The sequence below is a fragment of the Oryctolagus cuniculus genome, chromosome 12 (genome assembly GCF_051225735.1).
Source record: "Oryctolagus cuniculus isolate XC-2025 breed Fujian yellow rabbit chromosome 12, ASM5122573v1, whole genome shotgun sequence".
Taxonomy (NCBI): domain Eukaryota; kingdom Metazoa; phylum Chordata; class Mammalia; order Lagomorpha; family Leporidae; genus Oryctolagus; species Oryctolagus cuniculus.
In genome coordinates, this window is record NC_142878.1 from 104,918,370 (window position 1) to 104,939,208 (window position 20,839).

General features: G+C 52.7%; 1 protein-coding gene across 13 annotated transcripts in view; it reads left to right on the plus strand.

The window, feature by feature from the left end:
* Positions 1–20,839, plus strand: part of MTHFS (methenyltetrahydrofolate synthetase) — a 176,031-nt gene that overhangs the window by 38,821 nt on the left and 116,371 nt on the right. For 5 of the 13 annotated variants that reach the window (XM_089309536.1, XM_002722962.6, XM_070054602.2 and 2 more), the window contains one exon: positions 15,348–16,009. The exons of the other annotated variants lie outside the window; for them this stretch is intronic. In XM_089309536.1, the coding sequence (XP_089165662.1) occupies positions 15,348–15,539 (192 nt within the window). In that variant the 3' untranslated portion in view covers positions 15,540–16,009. Of the gene's footprint in view, positions 1–15,347; positions 16,010–20,839 lie in introns of those variants that run through there. 13 annotated transcript variants of the gene reach the window in all.

Sequence of the window (20,839 nt, forward strand, 5' to 3'; positions counted from 1 at the left end):
CCAGCCCTCCGTCTTCTTGCTGTCGTCGCATTCCAGTTGTTCCAGAGAGAAGCAGGCACTGGTGCTCCCACAGCATGCCTTGGCCGCTTCCGTTTTTGTGCCTGATGCCCTGGCCCCATCTTTGCTCGGCCCCTCAGGACCCCAGGCGTCTCTGCCCCTGTAGTAGACCGCCTGTGGGCAGGTTTCCCCGGGCCTGACCCCGCATCTCGGGCCGGACCTTCTTATCCCAGGACTCCCTCCTCTGTGAGTTACTTTACAGCTCTGTGAGGTGCACCTGTCGCTGACGCTGGGAGACAGCTCCAAGGGGGCGTGGGCAATTCTCTGCAGTTCTTTGCACAGGACCTGCCGTAGAGTGAGCTCTTAGTGTGGCTCCCTATTGATGTGACTCCACTGAATTCCAGTTAAGGTGCCAGTCTTCTGAAATATTTTTTTCCTGCTTCCTTTTTCCTGGTAAGCTACGCTGGCAGGTGTGAGGGAACACTAAAGGGTTTTTTTTTTTTGGACATGTAGAGTAATAGACAGTGAGAGAGAGAGAGACAGAGAGACAGGTCTTCCTTCCATTGGTTCACCCCCAAAATGGCCGCCATGGCCAGCGCTGTGCCGATCTGAAGCCAGGAGCCAGGTGCTTCTCCTGGTCTCCCATGCGGGTGCAGGGCCCAAGCACTTGGGCCATCCTCCACTGCACTCCCGGGCCACAGCAGAGAGCTGGCCTGGAAGAGGAATAACCGGGACTAGAACCCTGCACCCATATGGGATGCCAGCGCCGCAGGCAGAGAATTAGCCACTAGTGAGCCACGGTGCTGACCCCACTAAAGGGCTTTACGAGCATGTTTCTTTTCCTCACCAGATGAAGATTTATTGACACAGATAACAAGGCAGGCTGGAGTAAAGGGAAAAAAGCACCTGGAACTCATTGGAAAAAGACAGCCCATAAAACCCAGGTGCCGTTATTGTAGAGCAGCGCGTTACTTTCTCTTAGGCTTGCGGTAATAGGATTTGTTCTAGGTGGCACAAAGCTCCTATTAGCCGGGCTCTGAGTCCTCCTAGGCACAGAGATGAGAGCAAGCTGAAGAAATAAAATGTAGCGTGTAATTGCATTTTAGTTAATGCACTGAGCCAGAGAGGTGGCAGGACTTGCCAGTGCTCGGCGGACGTCTCGGTAAGACAAATGGCCGGGCCGGCAGGAAGCCTGCGTTTGCCTGAGAGGGCCTACGGCCTGGGAGCCACGCGTGCACAGCTGCACTGAGAACCGTGACGTGGACAGTTCCTCCTCCTGACAAGACCAAAAGCAGCCCCGTCACTACTGTTCTACTTCCTGTCTCTGAATTTGACTACATTAGAGAGTACAGATAATTAGAATCACACAGTGTCTGTCTTGACATAATTGGCTTAACTTATGAGCAGGAATTATCCTCAAAGTTCTTAGAACCACTAAGCTTGGATGCTAAAGAGATGTGAGAAATTGAAGACTTCCATCTACCCATTTTATAGATGAGGAGAACTGCCTAATGTCAGTAAAAAAAAAGAAATCATAGGAAGTTAATGTCTTCTAAGTTTTATTGTTCTGATTGTGGAAAACAGGGAAAGTACTCCAAACTCAGAACCAGAAGAAACGAAACAGCTAGGAAATGCACTTGGGTTAAGCCGCTGCCTCTGATCCTATTTTCTGCAAAGCCTTTTTGCAAATCTGCAGTAAAGGAAGTTTATTTTTTTCCAAAAAGATTTATTTTGGTCAATATCTGCTAAGATGGGATAAGCTGAAGTGTGGATTATTTTTTTAATCTCACAGCAGATGCTGCAAAGCAGGGGCTGGCGGACTGTGCCTGCTAAGGGCTGAGCCGTACACATTCGGGCTTTGTGATGGCTGAGCGCGGCTGTGCTCCTGTGTCTCTGGGTTGAGAGAGGCAGGCGGCCGGCCAGGTTTGTTCTGCAGTCTGCAGTGTGCCAACGCCTGAAGTCAAGTACTGGGGGCCCCTTCCTGCTTTTTCTGGTCCTGAGCACCGGGCCAGCTGCCTTTCACATGTGGTGTGGTGGTTGTCTTCCGTGACAGTGACTAAGAGAATGCTGTCAATCTTTTTTTTTTAATTTTTATTTATTTATTTATTTTTTTGACAGGCAGAGTGGACAGTGAGAGAGAGAGAGAGAGAGAGAGAGAGAGAGAAAGGTCTTCCTTTACCATTGGTTCACCCTCCAGTGGCCACTGCAGCCGGCGTACTGCGGCCGGCGCACCGCGCTGATCTGACAGCAGGAGCCAGGTGCTTCTCCTGGTCTCCCATGGGGTGCAGGGCCCAAGCACTTGGGCCATCCTCCACTGCACTCCTGGGCCATAGCAGAGAGCTGGCCTGGAAGAGGGGCAACCAGGACAGAATCCAGCGCCCCGACCGGGACTAGAACCCAGGGTGCCAGCGCCGCAGGCAGAGGATTAGCCTAGTCAGCCACGGTGCCGGCCAAGAATGCTGTCAATCTTATTACCTGTGCCCTTGCACTTTGGGACTCAGTTTGTAGACTATATGCTCACCTTAAGATTAATAATAATAATAATAATTTAATAAGGCATTGAAGAGAATGGGAGAGAGGGCCCCCAAACATGAAGTAACAATGATAAGGAGAGAGAAACATTCATTACCCTGATTTGCTTGGTAGACATTGGATACATTTTTTTGAAGATTTATTTATTTATTTGAAAGAGTTTGAAGGAGAGAGAGAAAGAGACAGAGAGGTGATATATATCTGTATCTATCTATCTAAGATAGATATTAAGAGATACAGATATCTTCTATCTGCTGGTTCACCCCCCAGATGGCTGGAATGGTTAGGGCTGTCCAGGCCCAGGCCCGGAGCCTGGAACTCTGTTATATCTCCTGCATGGGTGGCAGGGGTCCAGGTTCCTGGGCCAGTGTCCCACTGCTTTCCCAGGTGCGTTAGCAGGGACCTGGATCAGAAGTAGAGCATCTGGGACTGGAACTAGTGCTCAGATGGCATGCCACCCTGGCAGGCGACAGCTTACCCTGCTTCACCATGGCGCCGGCCCCAGTGTACCTTGTATCATTTGTTGAAATATCCCACTGTACCAGCAATTGTGTACAGCTGTTTCATATTCATCAAAATGCACAGATTTAAGGAGACGGAAATGCTGACTGCCCCTGCTTGATCATTACAAACCGGAGGCCTATATAGAAGTATCATCCTGTACCCCCAAACACGTACAACTAAAGTTAAAATAAGAGCGCTGAGTATTCACGGAAATACATCTTTTTCTAAAGGGAAGTAGCCTTGTTTGGGTGATAAAGATACACCACCAAGAAGAAATTAAAAGTAAGCTCACATTCCCCATAACCACTGATAACAGCCGTGTTTCAGTCTCTGCCCAGCCCCATTGGCCGACCTCCTCCGGGCTATGGTCTGTCTGCCACTCACTCAGTGCCAGGGACGGTCTCCTTTGTGGTGTCCACCAGGGTGAGGGCATGAGCTGGGGCACCCCACAAACCGCAGCTCTTCAGGTCCCGTAGCCCTGCTGTTGCCCCCACCCCCTGCACCTGCAGGCCTGGGTGGGTGAGGCTCCCGGGCAGTGATGGCCACAGGGGACTGCAGGGCCTCTGTGTCCTTCTGTGAGCCCTGCCTGCCCTTCCGTCATCCCCTCACTGGACCTCTCCCCTTCTGCTCTGCACCGTGGCCCTGACCTGCCTCCTGTGCATGTACCCGAGGCAGATACGGGGGGGGGGGCTGCCCTGCCCGCCTTAGCGCTGCCACTTTGCTGGAGCCACAGCCCCGGGCCGCACCCTCCACTCCTGCACGCACCAGTTCTGTGACGAGGGGCTGATCGCATCGGAGCCTCGGTTTTCCCACATGAAAGCGGGGGTGGGGGGGGCTCTGTCTTCTCATAGGACTGAGGGGAAGCGGAGGGAGGGGAGGCTGAGGGCTTAGCTGGTGCCTGGCGCTCAGCTGGAAGCACTGGAAAGGGACTCTGAAGGGGCAGCTCCAGTGTTCTCGGTGTGTAAACAGGTGCTCCTCAGAGGAGCGCTGGTGCAGGGAACAGTGTCTTTCTGTCCCAGCTGTTCCCAGGCCACAGGGCTCGGAGAGCGGTGGTGGCTCCCGCCCTGCCCACGGCTCCCTTGTGGATGACTCCCACCTGTGCATTTGCAGCCGACAGCAGGTGGCAGTAGAGAGCTAGACACCCCGCCTGGGGTGGTTTGGGCTGATAGGATATCCGCATTGCTGTGTTGGGGTGTTAGCGTGGAGATGCAGAAAGAGCTAACCTTCAGAGTCAACACAAAGAACATAGGCATGATTCATGTCCCTAGTGTGTCACAGGCACCAGAGTGTGTATGCCCCTGCTGTATTGAGTCATTCTATAAAGTGGATGAAATTGTTATTCCCGTCTGAAGAAGAGCTGAGATTTTTATTTATTTATTTATTTATTTTGACAGGCAGAGTGGACAGTGAGAGAGAGACAGAGAGAAAGGTCTTCCTTTTGCTGTTGGTTCACCCTCCAATGGCCGCCACGGCCGGCACGCTGCGGCCGGCGCACCACGCTGATCCGAAGGCAGGAGCCAGGTGCTTCTCCTGGTCTCCCATGGGGTGCAGGGCCCAAGCACTTGGGCCATCCTCCACTGCACTCCCTGGCCACAGCAGAGAGCTGGCCTGGAAGAGGGGCAACCGGGACAGAATCCGGTGCCCCGACCGGGACTAGAACCCGGTGTGCCGGCGCCGCAGGCGGAGGATTAGCCTAGTGAGCCGCGGCGCCGGCCTAAGAAAGGATATTTTTTAAAGTTTGGTTCTCTACACCTTGGTAAAAAAATTTAAGCCCTGTAGAAGACCATCGTGAACATGTACAGTGTCTCATGCAAGTCTCCTGACACACGCTGCGGGGTGTCCCTGTGCCATGGGAGGAAGGGTGACTGGCCTTTCCAGTCCACCCTTGTACCACTCTGTCCTGCTGCCCTTGGAGTGTTCCAGGCCCTGGCTTAGGTGGGGGTGGATGCTGTGGGCGGGCACCTCGTCAGCAGAGCCCCCAACTATGGTTCAAGTTTATTCTTTGCTTTCAGGGTAACCCACAAGAGTCTAATATTCCTGTCACCCTCATTAAAACATCATATACACTACAGTTTGGAGCAAACCACTAGTACCCATTCATAGAGTTAGCAAAGCTTTGAACTCATAATACAGTTAGGTTTTACATTTTTAAGACAATGTTTATTCATTTATTCTTATTTGAAAGGCAGAGAGACAGAGAGAGATCTCCCATCCACCGGTTCACTTCCTATATGCCCACAACACTCAGAGCTGGGCCACGCTGAAGCCAGGAACCCAGAACTCAACCCAGGTCTGCCACGTGGGTGGCAGGGACCCAAGTACTTGAGCCATTGCCTGCTGCCTCCCAGGGTGAGCAGTAGCAGGAAGCTTTAGGTTTTAAATATGAGGCACGCAGAGGTTGCCCTGTGCTCTAGAGAATACCCCACTAACTATCAGCAGAATGGCCTGTCAGGTCCTTTTTGTTGTAGTTGTCTTTTAAAGATTTATTTATTCAAAGGGTAGAGTTATAGAGAGAGAGGGAGAGGGAGAGAGAGAGAGATTGAGAGAGAATCTTCTCTCATTGATTTACTCCCCAAATGGCTGCAATGGCATGGACTGAGCCAGGCTGAGCCAGGAGCCTGGAACTCGGTCCAGGTCTCCCACATGGGTGGCCCGAGCCCAGGTACTTGGGCCATCTTCCACTGCTTTTCCCAGGCACGTTAGCAGGGAGCTGGATCAGAAGTGGGGCAGCCAGGACTTGAACCAGGGCTCCAGTGAGATGCTGTCATTGCAGGTGGCAGCTTGATGTCCTGTGCCACCACATCAGCCCCGAAGGCCGTTTTACATGGCGTTGGGTCCATGTCCCTTGTGTTCTTGGATGAATACAGTCCCAGTTCCCTGATGCAAACACTGGTGCCTGGGTTAAAAAGAAAGGATTTCATAATCACAGTGGAGAATTGGTCACATGATCATTGTGTCTTGGGTAGATGGTTCCCACCGCAGTGCTCTTGAGTCTACATGGAGATTCCCCAGTGGCTTAACTTTGTTGTGACAGCGGAAGGTGCATTTATGATGTAATTAAAAAAAATTTGCAGCCTATAGAAGGCGGCTGAGTTGACTGTTCCTTAAGTGCAGAACAGGTTCGCAAGAAATACATATTTTAGGAACCCGATTTTTCTATAGGATCAGGAGTGGAGCATATTTTATTACTGCAGTCACATCAGCGCTTTAGTTTATTACAGAGTGTGCCCTGTACTGTCTCGCTATGAAGAGTGATGCAAGGGGCTCATACTTCAATCTGTTCTTTTGAAGGCAACCAAAATGAGTTCAAAGCATATGTATTGATTTTTGAGCATTCTGCCACAAGAGTGAACATGAATTACAGGCTGTGAGTTTTATTTCAGGGATCCAGCCCGCTCGTGTCTTGGAAGCACATTGGATGGGATGCCTGCGTCTCCATCATCAGCTGCTAGACCTAAGGAGCAGGCAGGCGGCAGTTGAGAAAGCTGGCGTTTGGTCCATGGCTTAGAGACGCTTTACGTCACCGCAAGCTTGTCCACTGCAGACTTCAGGGGAAGGCATGCTGGGATTCTGACCCTGGCAGCCTGTCAAGGACCCTGTGCAGTTAAACCCTCGGAGGCCTTTATGTTTCCTTCTGAACCCCACTTGTATCTGGTGGCACAAGGGGCAGCCAGGAGTGTGGCCTCTCCTCCCGCTGAGAGAGCAAGCCCTGTTCTGTTAGGAGCTGAATGACCACAGGGAGTCGTCTGGCCTCTCTGGGTCCGTTTCTTCATCTGTGAAACGGGATCGTCATCCCCTCTCCTGCTTCACCAGGAAGGAGGTCCTGGGCGGCTGACTGTTCACCCTTTCTCTTCTAGAAGGTGGACTTTGTTAGAGGTAGGTGTCTCATGGTGTGGGCGGAGCAGGTGACAGCCAGGAAACTCAGATAAATACAGTCAGGGGCCACCCACAACCTTTACTCTTATTTTTTAAACATAAAAAGAGGGGCCGGTGCTGTGGCTCACTTGGTTAATCCTCCACCTGCAGCACTGGGATCCCCTATGGGCATCAGGTTCTAGTCCTGGTTGCTCCTCTTCCAGTCCAGCTCTCTGCTGTGGCCCGGAAAGGCAGTGGAGGATGGCCCAAGTGCTTGGGTCCTGCATCAGCATGGGAGACCAGGGAGAGGCACCTGGCTCCTGGCTTCGGATTGGCACAGTTCCAGCCATAGTAGCCATTTAGGGGGGTGAAAAAATGGAGGGAAGACCTTTCTCTCTGTCTTTGTCTCTCACTGTCTATAACTCTACCTGCCAAAAAAAAAAAAAAAAAAACCATAAAAAGAGATTTGATTTTTAAATTATTTATTTTATTTTCATCTATTTTCGTCTATTTGAAAGATAGAGCAAGAGATAGTGAAAGAACAAGAGAGGGGCCAGCTCTGTGGTGCAGCGGCGCAGTGGGTTAATGCCCTGGCCTAAAGCGCTGGTATCGCATACGGGCGCTGGTTCAAGACCCAGCTGCTCCTCTTCCCATCCAGCTCTTTGTTATGGTCTGGGAAAGCAGTAGAAGATGGCCCAAGTCCTTGGGCCCCTGCACCCTCATGGGAGACCCAGAGGAAGCTCCTGTCTCCTGGCTTCAGATCGGCACAGCTCCAGCAGTTGCAGCCAATTGGGGAGTGAACCAGCAGATGGAAGACCTCTCTCTCTCTCTCTCATTCTCTCTCTCTCTCTCTCTCACACTCTCTCTCTGCCTCTCCTTCTCTCTGTGTAACTGACTTTCAAATAAATAAATAAATCTTAAAAAAAAAGCAAGGGAGAGATTTTCCTTAGTTTATTTCCCAAATACCTGCAACAGGGCTGGACCAGGCCAAAGCCAGGAGCCTAGAACTTGGTCTAAGTTTCCACTTGAGCCCCCATCCACTGCCTCCCAGGACTGCATTAGCAGGAAGCAGGATTGGGAGCTGAGTAAACAGGATTTGAACTGGCTCTGCAATGAGGGACGTGGTTGTCCTGAGCACAGCTTAACCCTGCTCTGATTCTTTGGTTCCTGGGAAAAGAGCCAAGCTCAGCATCTCTCTGTTCCCAGAAGGAGTCCCAACGATTCCGGGCGTCCTCATGGCGCAGGGTAGGAGCTGGTCACATGGCCTTGTGTGGGCAGGAAGGACTCGGAGGCTTAGCAGAGGTGTGTGATACTGTGTGATACTGTGACCGCTCTGATTACATGAGTTGATGAAAATGTGCAGGGCCTTGGCGAACAGCACAGCAGGAGCAGTGGTGCAGGGTGGGTAATCGCCAGGCTGGCTTGTGGGACAAGGAATGGATCCATTTCCCAGGATTGCCGCCACGTCATGGCAGGTGGCGTGGGGAGCCCACGGGGTCGGAGTGGAGTGGGCTCCGCATGCCGGGTGAGGGGAATTTACATGTTTTGAGAGGTCGTGATTGGCTGAAGCTCCTGAGCCAGGGGGCGGCAGCGTGAGGGCTGTACTTTTGGCCCTTTAGGGACCAGGAGCCCCGGGATGCGGGCTAAGCAGAGGGATGACATTCAGGACAGCGAGCAGAGAACGGTGGCCTGGCACAGAGGGGTGACAGGAGGAGGCGCCGGTCACGAAGCCCTGCAGGCAGTCTGTGGGAGACAGGGCCGTGAGCGCGGGTTCAGAAGGAGGGGAAGCAGAAGTGTCAGGATGGCCCTGCTGAAAGCAGAGCGGGTGGCCCTGCACGCGTCCTGGGCTCTGTGCCTGTCCTCTCAGCCCCCTCTTCAGGCTCAGGGCAGAGCCGGCTGCACTGACGACTCCTGGGGAGTCGGAGCTCAGGGCGTCCTAAGAGGCCAGTGGCCCAGCTGTAGCTCACCTGCCCGCATTAAAAAGGAGGTTTTGGGGGCCTAGCATTGTGGCGTAGTGGGCAAAGCTGCTGCCTGCGAGGCAGGCACCCCACATGTATGCTGGTTCCAGTCCCGGCTGCTCTACTTCTGATCCAGCCCTCTGCTAATGGCCTAGGAAAAGCAGCAGAGGATGGCACAAGTGTTTGGGCGCCTGTACCCACATAGGCAAAAGAAGTTCCCAGCTTCATCCTGGCCCAGCCCCGGCCATTGTGGCCATTTGGGGAGTGAGCCAGACAATGCAAGATCTCTCTGTAACTCTGGCTTTCAAATAAATAAATAAACCTTAGAGGAAAAAAAAAAAGGAAAGCAAAGTAAAGATTTTTATATAAAAAACATTAAAAAGGATGTTTTGGGAAGGCCACCTGAGTCTCAGAGCCTGGAATAAGTAAAGGCACTGTGGGAACCAGAGCGTCTCTCCTGGTTTTCTTCCAAGGCCTGTTTCCTGTTAGTTGTTTTTGCTCAGTGCCCGCCCAGCACTTGTGCGCCCCTCCCCACTGAGATCTTCCTGGCTGGGGGATTCCCGAGTCGCCAAGGCTAGTGCATGTTGTTATCTGTCCTTAACTCACTTGTCCATTCTGCCACGCTGGACACGCTTTCTCCTCTGTCCTTGGAACTCTTCCCTCCTACAAGGGGACTTCAGATAAGTTTGTGTTCAGTGGAATTAAAAGATTATAATTTTGGCCAGAAACATTTTGAAATCCATGCATGCAAGCATTCTTTATAAAATTCACAGAATTAGGGGAATTTGCACATTAGGGGAAAAAATGCATGGATTTCAGTTTTTTGCACTAGGGGACAGTTCATGAGAAAGAGCCTTCGGGTGAGGGGCGGCCTCGGGGGGTAGCACCCCCAGCCCAGGGTACACGTCTCATGTGGAAGCGGGTGAGCAGGGGGAGAGTAAGCCGACCACAGCCGAGGCTGAGAGCCTGGGAGACAGGCTGCTGTCCGCTGCGCACTGCGACCCCGCCGTGGGGAAGCCCGAGTGTCCCAGTCGGACTTGTGGGCGGTGTCTTTGGGATGGGCCCACTTTCCGTGCAAGCCCGCTCCTGCAGGGCGACAGGCACCAAATAAACGTAGCTTTCAATTCCACTTCCCACAAACCTCTCCACGTACCCTTGCATTCTGCGAACGAGGGCCTGCGGAGGCCCGACCCTCTCGCTGTTTTTCTCAGTTCCTGACTCGTTCATTTAGATGCCGCCTGCGGCTGCTTTCACACACAGCCCTTGGCAGGGTGAAGTTGTTCTAACAGATCTGTGGCTAGAAAGCCTCACTTACTTACCTGCTGGCCCTTTGTAGGTAGAACCTGCTGACTCCCACTCTGTAACTCACCCTGCTTTGGTTGTCTTGCTACTTTTTTTTTTTTTTGGCTGCAGTGTAGCCTCAGAAAGCATGGAACAGCCAGTTCTGAGATGAGATTATAAAGGCTGGCAGTAAAAACCCTTGGAAGGCAGGGGTGTTTGGGTTGAGATGCCTGTCAGTAACCGTGTCTGATGCTTGGCTCTGGCTCCCTCTCACCTTCCGGCTGGTGCACACCCCGGGAGGCAGAGGGGATGCCTTCAGTAGTGGGGTCCCTGTCCCCCACGAGGGACACCTGCACTGAGTTCCCAGTTCCTAGCTCCTGGCTTTGGCCAGCCCAGTCCTGGCAGAACCAGTGCACAGGAGTCCTTCCTCTCTCTTTCTGTTTCTCAAATGAAGAAAGCAATAAAAATAAATGAAAAAAATCATTGAAATACTAAAGAGACTCCACTTCTTGTTCAAGGAGTAGTGCCTGATATCTATTTTTTAAGAAAAGAAAAGCTATTATAATTATTATTATCATTCACAGGAACTTTGCTGAGGGGCTCGTATGTTTTATCTGATTTGCATGACTAGTTCCATTTTGCGGATGAGAAGACTGAAGCACAGGTTGGCTAGTGCTTGCCCTTGTCCGCACGGCTACGAGGCCTGGGGTTCAGACCCAGCTTAGGTACAGCAGATGAGATGATGCTCAGGACACCCACACCCAATACCGGACTTGCTGGTGCAGGTTCCTACTCTGCCTCTGAGCCAGCTTCCTGCTGATGTGTACCCTGGGAGGCCCCAGGGGAGGGCTGATGTGCTTGGCTCCCTCCCACCCACTCAGATTGAGTTCCAGGCTCCTGTCTTTAGCCTGGCTCAGCCCCAGCTGTTGCAGACATTTGGGGAAGTGAGCCAGTGGATGGGAGATTCTCCCTCTTTCTCTCACTCTGCCTTTCAAATAAGGTGAAAATAAATGAAAATTCAGGGGGAAAAACAAAAAAAGCCCCAGAGTCCTTGCCTCTAATTACCATACCAGACGGCCTCTAGAGGGCGCTGCTGTTCTGGAGCCAGCATCAGTGAAAAGACAAGGCGCAGGTGACCAGAGTGTATGCACTGAGTGAGTTTTCCAAAGAAAGGTCAGCCTTGCCACTTTGGGGTGTGAGATGGCGTGGGAAAGTAGCAGGGCCTGGAGAAAAACACTCGACAAACCATGGCCACAGAACAATCTTGGGACTTGCAGAGGACCCTCCCTGTACACCAGGTTGCGAACCCCGATGTAGCTGGCACTGTTGGATGCTGCAAAATCAGACTGGGTTGGACCTTTCTGTCCCTGTGCTGATGTCACTGTCCTCGGTTCATGAGGACAATTGGCGACTGGCAAGCAGAGCCATGCCAGGAGCATGACCAGGGTTCCTCTCCGATTGCCTCTGCCGAGCTTTGACCCCGTGATGTGTTTGGGTGAGACTAGGATTGATCTGGTTAGTGAGCAGGGCCCAGGGTGGGACCAGCACGTGCAACGGAAGCTAGGATTTCCAGGTCCCAAGGATTCTTCCCCTTTGGGGAGAGGGTGCATCCAGCATCGTGTCAGGAGGGTGTGCATGTGTGTGTGTGTTGGTGGGGGATGAGAGTGGCAAGGCACAGGATGGACTTCAAGGGTGACAACAGATGCCATAAAGTCAAGCAAGGAACATGTTATGTGTGTCAGCAAAACACGTGGCTCACGCAGTACTAGAAGCAGGAGGTGCCCAGGGCCATGTTGAAGGGCGCCGTGGTTGAAGTCCTGTCTGAACCCCCCCAGTAGAGTGCAGGGCTCCACTTATGAAAGGCCGTTCCCGAGCCTTCCAAAGGCCATTCTCTCCCTTCCTTAACAGCGTAGAGCAAGCAGTTTTCATTTTCTTGGCCATAATAAGTTTCCCAGCCCAGGTAAGTTTGATCCAAACGTACATGCCTGGGAGTTGTTAAAGCGGGGGACGTCACGCTAGGATTGATGCCCTCCGCAGGTGATGCACTTGCCGGGCGAGGCTCCTTTGGCCTAGGACTCTATTAAAACTCAAGCATGAAGGATGACTTGGAAGAAATTATGGTCCTCAAGAAAATGTGCCATCGGGCGGAGTAGACAGACTTATAGAACCAGCGTAGTGCAGGATGGACTTGAGCGAGTGCAGTGATCAAAGGACAGGAGTGAGAAGAACAGAGGGGGTGAGATTAATTCTCACTCAGGGACTTGAGGACGCTTTTTTTTTTTTTTTTAACCTTTCTGTGTTTCTTTCCTTGATCCTTGTCAAAGCGCCTGAAGGTGGACGAGCCAGAAGTCTGTCTGTTCTTTCTTGCATATTGGCCTTGGTGGAAATCCTGCCGGTCCTCCTGGCTTCTCCTTTTGGTCTCTTTGCCTATTTGTTTCAGTTTTCACTGCAGTAAATGGCACTCAGTATGAGATGCACCCTCCTAAGAGTTAGACATGTAGGGTGAAGTGTCGTCCAGTGTAGGTGTCGTGCGTGTCATACGCAGCGGTGTGTGGCGTCCTTCAGCAGCTCCCCTAAAATCATCCACGCCACGAGATGCAGGCGTCCGCGTCCGACGGCAGCTCGCCGCTCCCCGCTTCCTCCAGCCCCCAGCCCCCGTCGTCCTGCTTTCTGTTTCCGCAGGGCCTCCCACTCTGGGTACCTCACAGAACCGGAGCCACAGAGCGCTTGGGTTCTCAGGTCTGGTTTCTTTCACGTAGCATAACGTCCTCCAGGACCATTCGTATCATCACCTGTTGTGGAATTGGCTTCTTGTTTATGCCTGAATGACATTCCGTTGTGTGCGGGTCCCGCACTGTATCTGTTCATTGCGTGGTGGATGCTTAGACTGTTCCTACCTCTTGGTCCCCGTGAACTATGAACGCCGCACTGATCAGGAAGTGCAGACGTCTGTTGGAGACCCCGAGTCCCACGTGGGATTGCTGGATCCCACGGTGGTTCTGTCTTTAATTCTCCAAGGAACCAGCTTGGTGCCACACTTGGCAATGCCGCCAGTGGGGTACAAGGCAACCCCACATCTGCTACTTTCAGCCTGCGTCTTCTGCCCCAGCAAATAAATTGCTCCCTCTCCATCCTCTTCTCGTCACTCCTGCCACTTTCCTCTGTTTTCTGCGATGGGCTCAGATGTAGCTCGGACACAGCTGGAAGCTGCAGGCCGAGTCAGGGTTCCCCACGGGTCCGTCTCTGACCACCCAGCTGGAAATGCCCTTCTTCTGTGGAAGTCCCTGCCGCCTGTAGCCTCTGCATTGGCGAAGACGGCTGCCTTGCATCGGGAGTGGGCATCTTCGGTGAGCTGCAGGCCAGCTCCGGCAGGTTAGCACCTTACCACACTGTGGAGAGGCAGGGGCCCAGAGAAGGCGTGGGAGTGTCCTGGGGGAGGGAGGAGGCAGCACGGAGTTTCAAGGCTGAGGACATGCTGGCATCAGAAAGGAGCAAGTCCAAGTGCCCCGGCCGCTGTCCATCCACGAGGGGCAGATGAGCTGGACAGGGGCTGAGAGAGAAGGCCAAGGTCAGTGCCCGGCCCTTCCGCAAGCTGGGATTGGAATGGACGCAGGGGTTTGCCTGGGAAGGTCGTGACTGTACTCTGAGCTTGCATCGCGCTGCTGGGTGTTGGCAGGCAGGGCTGACAGGTGTGTGCTGGGAGCTGAGTTCATCCTGCAGTGCCGCAGGTAGCCAGAGCAGCTGCTGACAGCAGGGGCCAGCCTCGCTGGCAGTCGGCGCATCTCCGCTCCTGACACCCTGTTCCAGAGAGGCCTTGGCTTCCGACCGTGGAGGGATGTGCCAGCAGTGCTGCGGCTGGGGTTAGTCCGCGGCGGAGCTGTGGGTCACCCTGTGCACGTCCCTAGGACAGGCTGAGGAGGCCGCAGGGCAGACCACCTGGTTGGACCTGCTCCTTGCCCAGGCTGAGGACTTTGCCTGGGCCTCATGAGCCTCACGAGATCTGTGGGGGTCCCCGCACAGCCCCCACTGTGGCTGGGTCATGCAGACTGAGACCCTGCCCTCCACTTGAACTCCAGGAGTCTGTGTGTCCCGATGATACTCCAGCCAGGTCTGATCCTGCACTACCCACATGGGAGGTTCCAGCCAGAGATCCCAGCGTAGGATGCCAGCCATGTCTCTGGGCTGTCCCTGGGTAGGTCAGAGGCCGTGCTCGCGTGGGAGGACATGCAGAGGCAGCCCGCCCCCCCCCGACAGCTCTTCGTCTCCTGCTCGCGGACATGGAGGACAGCTCTGTCCTTTCTGGCTCCTTCTAGAATCTTCTCCTACTCCTCCTGCTGTCCTCACCCTGGGGCACTGGTTCCAAATCTGACAAGTGCACAGAGCTTGGAGAAAAGTGCTTAGATCCTGTCTGCGGGGTTTTTAACCAGGTGTGGCCAAGACATGGGAATGTGGCTTTTTGTACAGCCGGGAGGATGGGTGAAGGACTTACGGAGCTGTTGAGCTGTTTCCTTCTTGGTCCAGCTCTGTGCTCTGTGGATTTCCTACAGCGATCATACATGAGGGTACTTCACGGAGTTAAGGGGGGAGTTGGCAGGGAGGTTAAGGTGCCTCTCGGAATGCCTGCGTCCTGTGTCCGAGTGCCTGGGTTTGAGTGCCAGCACCACTTCTGATCCCAGCTTCCTGCTAATGTGCGCCCTGGGAGGCAGCAGATGACGGCTCACGTACCTGGGTCCCTGCCACCCATAGGAGACCTGGGTGGAGTTCCCTGCTGCTCCTGCCTTCAGCCTGGCCCAGACTTAACTGTTACAAGCATTTGGGTGAACCAGTAGATAGACGATAGCTCTCTCTGTCTCTCTGCTTTTCAAACAAACGACATAAATAAATGTTTAAAATGTCAAAGAATAAATTAGAAGGTAAATGTTTTGGTGCAAAAAATTTTTTGAAATCTCTGCATAGTTTTTTCATAATACCCATTTTCCATGAACTTTCCAAAGACTGCTCTGTGTGTGGATGTCAAAGTCTTTTGGCACCAAAATAAATAGATTTATTTATAGAAGTCACCTCTGAATTCCGCTTTTCCTTTGTGAACTTTTGGAAGTACCCTGGTGTTCCTTTGGCAATCAGAGAAAAGACTGGATGTCATCAGAAACAGAAGACCACCCCCTCCAGCCCCCCTCCAGAAACCGTGACCCCTCTGAAACGCCTTCCTCTTTCCCACAGGGGGCCTCGACCTCATCTTCATGCCGGGCCTCGGGTTCGACAGGAACGGCAACCGGCTGGGGAGGGGCAGGGGCTACTACGACACCTACCTGCAGCGCTGCCTGCAGCAGCAGGGGGCAAAGCCCTACACCATCGCCCTGGCCTTCAGAGAGCAGATCTGCCCCCAGGTGCCCGTGGACGACACAGACGTGAGCGTCGACGAGGTGCTGTACGTGGACGCGGCCGCTTCCCTCGCGCCCTGACGACCAAGCAGAATCACCCGTGCTTCGTACCAGAATCAAGCGAGTCCTTGCAGGAAGGAAGATACAGGTTGTGGCTTTTAATTAAGTCCCTGTCTTCAGAAATCCCCAGTGTGGGCAGGCGTTTGGCCTCGTGGTTAAGGCGTGTGCCTCGCACTTCAGAGTGCCTGGGTTTGATACCCATCCCTGGTTCCTGAATACTTCCCGCTGCTGCAGACCCTGGGACGCAGTGGGTGACGGCTCAAGGGCTTGGGTCCCTGCTACCCAAGTGGGAGACCTGGGTTGAGTTCTTGGCTCCTCACACTGGCTCTGCCCCAACCCTGGCTGTTGCAGGCGTGTGAGGAGTGAGAGAGCCCCCCAGCCCCCCTTTCTCTTTCCCTGTCTCTCTGCCTCATAAATAAATAAATAAATAAATAACAGAAAGTCTCATTCAGTTTTTTAAAAATACCACAAGTGTGGAATGTTCAGAATAGTGGAATATTGCCGGCATTGTGGTGTAGAGGTTAAGCTCTGCCTGCAGCTCTGGCATCCTGTATGGGTGCCGGTTTGAGTCCTGGCTGCTCCACTTCTGAACCAATTCCCTGCTAATATGCCTGGGAGAGCAGAGGAAGGTGGCTCAAGTCTTTGGGCCCTTGTACCCACGTGGGAGGCCCGGAAGAAGCTCCTGGGCTTCAGATTGGCCCGGCTCCAGCCATGGCAGCCATTTGGGGAGTGAACCAGCGGTTGGAAGACCTCTCTCTGTGTCTCCCTCTCTCTGTGTCTCTGTAACGCTGCCTCTCAAATAAATAAATCTTTTAAAAAGAGTAGAGGAATATTAGTTAACATGGAGGTTCTCACCGTATGATTTTCAGCTTACCATGTTGGTGTTACTGTGATGGGTTGATCTGTCTGCTTTGCAGTGTAAGTTAAGTGTTTAGAGGAACTGTGCCCCGACCCAGAGTGAGAGGGGGAGTGAGCTCCGAGGGGGTGTGCGCCCAGCCAGTCCCCTGCCCGTGTGTAGAGACAGGACTGTCTTCCTTCACTTGTTGCCGTTGGCTTTGAGTACAGAGTATTATTGCACTTCATCACGGCTTCAGCTGCTGGCCCTGAAGTTTATGTGCAACACTTTCTTTTTTTTTTTTTTTTTTGACAGGCAGAGTGGACAGTGAGAGAGAGAGAGACAGAGAGAAAGGTCTTCCTTTTTTCCATTGGTTCACCCTCCTATGGCTGCTGCGGCCGGTATGCTGTGGCTGGCGCACCGTGCTGATCCAAAGCCAGGAACCAGGTGCTTCTCCTGGTCTCCCATGGGGTGCAGGGCCCAAGCACCTGGGCCATCCTCCACTGCACTCCCGGGCCACAGCAGAGAGCTGGCCTGGAAGAGGGGCAACTGGGACAGAATCCAGCACCCCGACCGGGACTAGAACCCGGTGTGCCGGCGCCGCAGGCGGAGGATTAGGCTAGTGAGCTGCGGCGCCGGCCTATGTGCAACACTCTTGTAGCTTTTGGTGGAACCAGGAAGGCAGCCTTTTTTTGTTGTTGTTGTTAGAAAACTTTTATTTAATAAATATAAATTTCCAAAGTACAACTTTTGGATTATAATGGTTTTTTGCCCCATAACCACCCTCCCACCCGCAAACCATCCCATCTCCTACTCCCTCTCCCACCCCATTCTTCATCAAGATTCATTTTTAATTACCTTTATATACAGAAGATCAACTTAGTATATACTAAGTAAAGATTTCAACAGTTTGCACCCACACAGACGCACAAAGTATAAAGTACTGTTTGAAGACAAGTTTTACCGTTAATTCGCATAGTACAGCACATTAAGGACAGAGCTCCTACATGGGGAGTAAGTGCACAGTGATTCTGGTTGTTGAATTAACAATTGACACTCTTATTTATGACGTCAGTAATCACCCGAGGCTCTTGTCATGAGCTGCCAAGGCTACGGAAGCCTCTTGAGTTCACAAACTCTGACATCATTTAGACAAGGCCAGAGTCAAAATGGAAGTTCTCTCCTCCCTTCAGAGAAAGGTACCTCTTCTTTTGATGGCCCGTTCTTTCCACTGGGATCTCACTCACAGAGATCTTTCATTTAGGTCAATTTTTGCCACAGTGTCTTGGCTTTCCATACTCTCATGGGCTTTTTAGGTAGATCCGAATGGAAGACAGCCTTTTGTGGTTTAAATACTTCCATTCAATTGGTCCATTCCCATTGCTGCTGTTCCCTGTGCCAGCCCCTTTGGAATTTGAGATCTGATCTCTTCCAAGTTAGGACTGATTCCTGTTTCCTCGTGAGATCTGCTTTGGAAATATTTGCTGGGGACGGGGTCAGGTGGGGAGGACGTTGGCAGATGGCTCACAGCCAGGGAGCCAGGGAGCCAGGGAGTGGCCCTTTGGTCAGGGGAAGATGTGGTCATCAGCAAGCCAGGAGCCTTCCCCAGTGTGCCTCAGTCCTCACCTGGCGTCTGGCCCGTGGGCAGGTCCTGTTGATCTTGCCTCTGGGCTGCCTCTCACATCCCTCCTACCCTTTCCCTCATCCTGCTACCCTCTGGCCTGCCCCTCATCCTTGCCCAGCTGAGCCAGGCAAGAGTCCTTGGCTTCCTTGGCCTCTAACTTCCGTTCACACTGTAATCACAGTGATCTTGAAAGATGCAAGTCTGGCCGGCGCCGAGGCTCACTAGGCTAATCCTCTGCCTGCGGCGCCAGCACCCCGGGTTCTAGTCCCGGTCGGGGCACCGGATTCTGTCCCCGTTGCCCCTCTTCCAGGCCAGCTCTCTGCTGTGGCCAGGGAGTGCAGTGGAGGATGGCCCAAGTCCTTGGGCCCTGCACCCCATGGGAGACCAGGAGAAGCACCTGGCTCCCTGCTTTGGATCGGAACAACGTGCCAGCCATAGCGGCCACTTGGAAGGTGAACAATGGAAAAAGGAAGACCTTTATCTCTGTCTCTCTCACTGTCTAACTCTGCCTGTCAAAAAAATTTAAAAAAAAAAATATATATATAGAAAGATGCAAGTCTGGGGGCAGGAACTGTGATGCAGCCGGCTAAGCCCCTGCCTGCACCACCAGCCCTGGTTCGAGTCCCGGCTGCTCCACTTCCTATCCAGCTCCCAGCTGATGCACCTGGGAAAGCAGTGGAAGATGGCCCGAGTGTTTGGGCCCCTGCACCCATGTAGGATACCCGGAAGAAGCTCCTGGCTTTGGTCTGGCCCAGTTCTGGCTGTTGCGGCCATTTGGGGAGTGAGCCAGTGGATGATCTGTCTGTCTCTCCCTCTCTTTCTCTTTAACTCTGCCTTTCACATAAAAATAAATAAATCTTAAAAAAAAAGAAGAAAAGAAAGACCCAAGTCTGGCCATAGCATGCCCCTGATTGGAACCCTTTGGGGGCTGCCCCGAGCCCCTGGAGTAATGACCAGAGGTTGTGTTAGAAAGGAGTCTCCCACCGGCTTTTTCTAGCCCCTTCTCTTCCTGTTCTTGCGTGCTGCCCCTGCACTACTCGCTGGGCCCTGCACGTGTCTGCTGCCCTTGGCACTTGGCAGGCGGCCTCTGTTTGCCGGTCTGAGATGTCCTGTCTTCCTTGGTTCACTGGCAGAGCTCCCGTTTCTCCTGCTGCAAGTCTCAGCTCCCGCGTCCCCTGTTCTGTGAAGTTCTCCATGCTCCAGGCCGGCGTGGTGACCCTCCTCCTGATGCTGCTGTCCTGCATACTCAGGACTAGTCGTCATCCTGTCCCCTCCGCCAAACGTGAGCGCCGGGGAGCAGGAGCACCAGCACCAAGCTTCTCGTCCTTAGCATGGGTGTTGGATAACTTTTTAAAATGAGTTAATTGAGTACATTCAGAAGTGTCTCATTGAAAATGCAGATCCTCTAGTCCCTGGACCATGGGATATGATTTGCTGTTTTATGCGCAAATGTAAAAACACTTTTAAAATGTCATTTGGGCTAACAGGGCATCTGTATGATATAGTGTGCATGAGGGCACGTCAGAAGGCTCACGGAAAATGGAGCTCCAAGGTCAGTCTGTTTTGGTGCCAAGCAGTGTGAAATCTAGGCGTGGTTTTTCCATACGGTGCTGTTCCATGAACTTCTCAAAGGCCCCGCATATGCATGGATGTCCAATTCTTTTGCGCTAAGATAGACATGATAATTCTTCTCCCAAACCCCGGTGGACAATGGACGGTACTGTCTGCTCTGTGGGGCGTGCCACCCTGTGTGGACACCACTGTTCTAGGAATCATCCCCCTGGCAAGAAACAGGTTCCCGGGTCACTCCACCAAGACACTCTGCTGGGGCCTTGGGTGTAGACTTCCTCAGTAGGTGCTCCCACCCCCCATGCTGCCGGCTGTGTGTGTCTGCCCTCTAGCTGGTGCTGGCCTGCTATGACCCATCTGTCTTTCTGGTTCCTCTGGGTCCCAGCACCTGCCTCATTGCATTCTGAGTGCTGTGGTTGGGCCTGTTATCTTGATTCTTGGGTTTATTGTTTGTGTTTGAGTTAAGAGGTCCTCTAAGAGCAGGGTGCCTTTAAGAACCCTGTGGATACGGGATAGGCAAGCAGCTAGTTAGGTCTGCTGAACTGGAAGTCAGAGCCACCCCTGTGTACCTTCCCACTTGTCAATCAAAATGCCCACCTTCCCATGATGCATTTGTTGCATCTGGAACCAGGTGCAGATGGGGTGAAAAGAGGCAGAAGACGAGAGCAAGCTCTCATTCTACCTTAGACCTCGCTCAGAGGTACCGCCCCGTCTTTCCTGCGCTTGGTCAGAACTTTCCCACTATCCACCCCCGTATTCTTGGCCAGACCTTCTCAGTCACAGGTACCATTTTCAGTTTCTCCTTCCTCCCTAGTTTATGGACAACTCCTTGGCCCATTCATGTTGTGTATGTCTCTGTGTGGGGCTGCCTACACTTGGGCGTGAATATATGCCTATCCCCGCACTGCCTAAAAACCTCCGCTCCTGTTTGCACATAATAACAGTCTGTGCTTAGTGTACCTTTCTTTTTTCTTTTTTTTAAGATTTATTTATTTTATTTGAAAGGCAGAGTTACAGAGAGGCAGAGGCAGAGAGAGAGAAAGAAAGAGAGAGAGAGAGAGAGAGAGAGAGAGAGGTCTTCCATCTACTGGTTCACTCCCCAGATGGCCACAATGGCCGGAGCTGCACCAGTCTGAAGCCAGGAGCCAGGAGCTTCTTCCAGGTCTCCCACACAGGTGCAGGGATCCAAGGACTTGGGCCATCTTCTACTGCTTTCCCAGGCCACAGCAGAGAGCTGGATTGG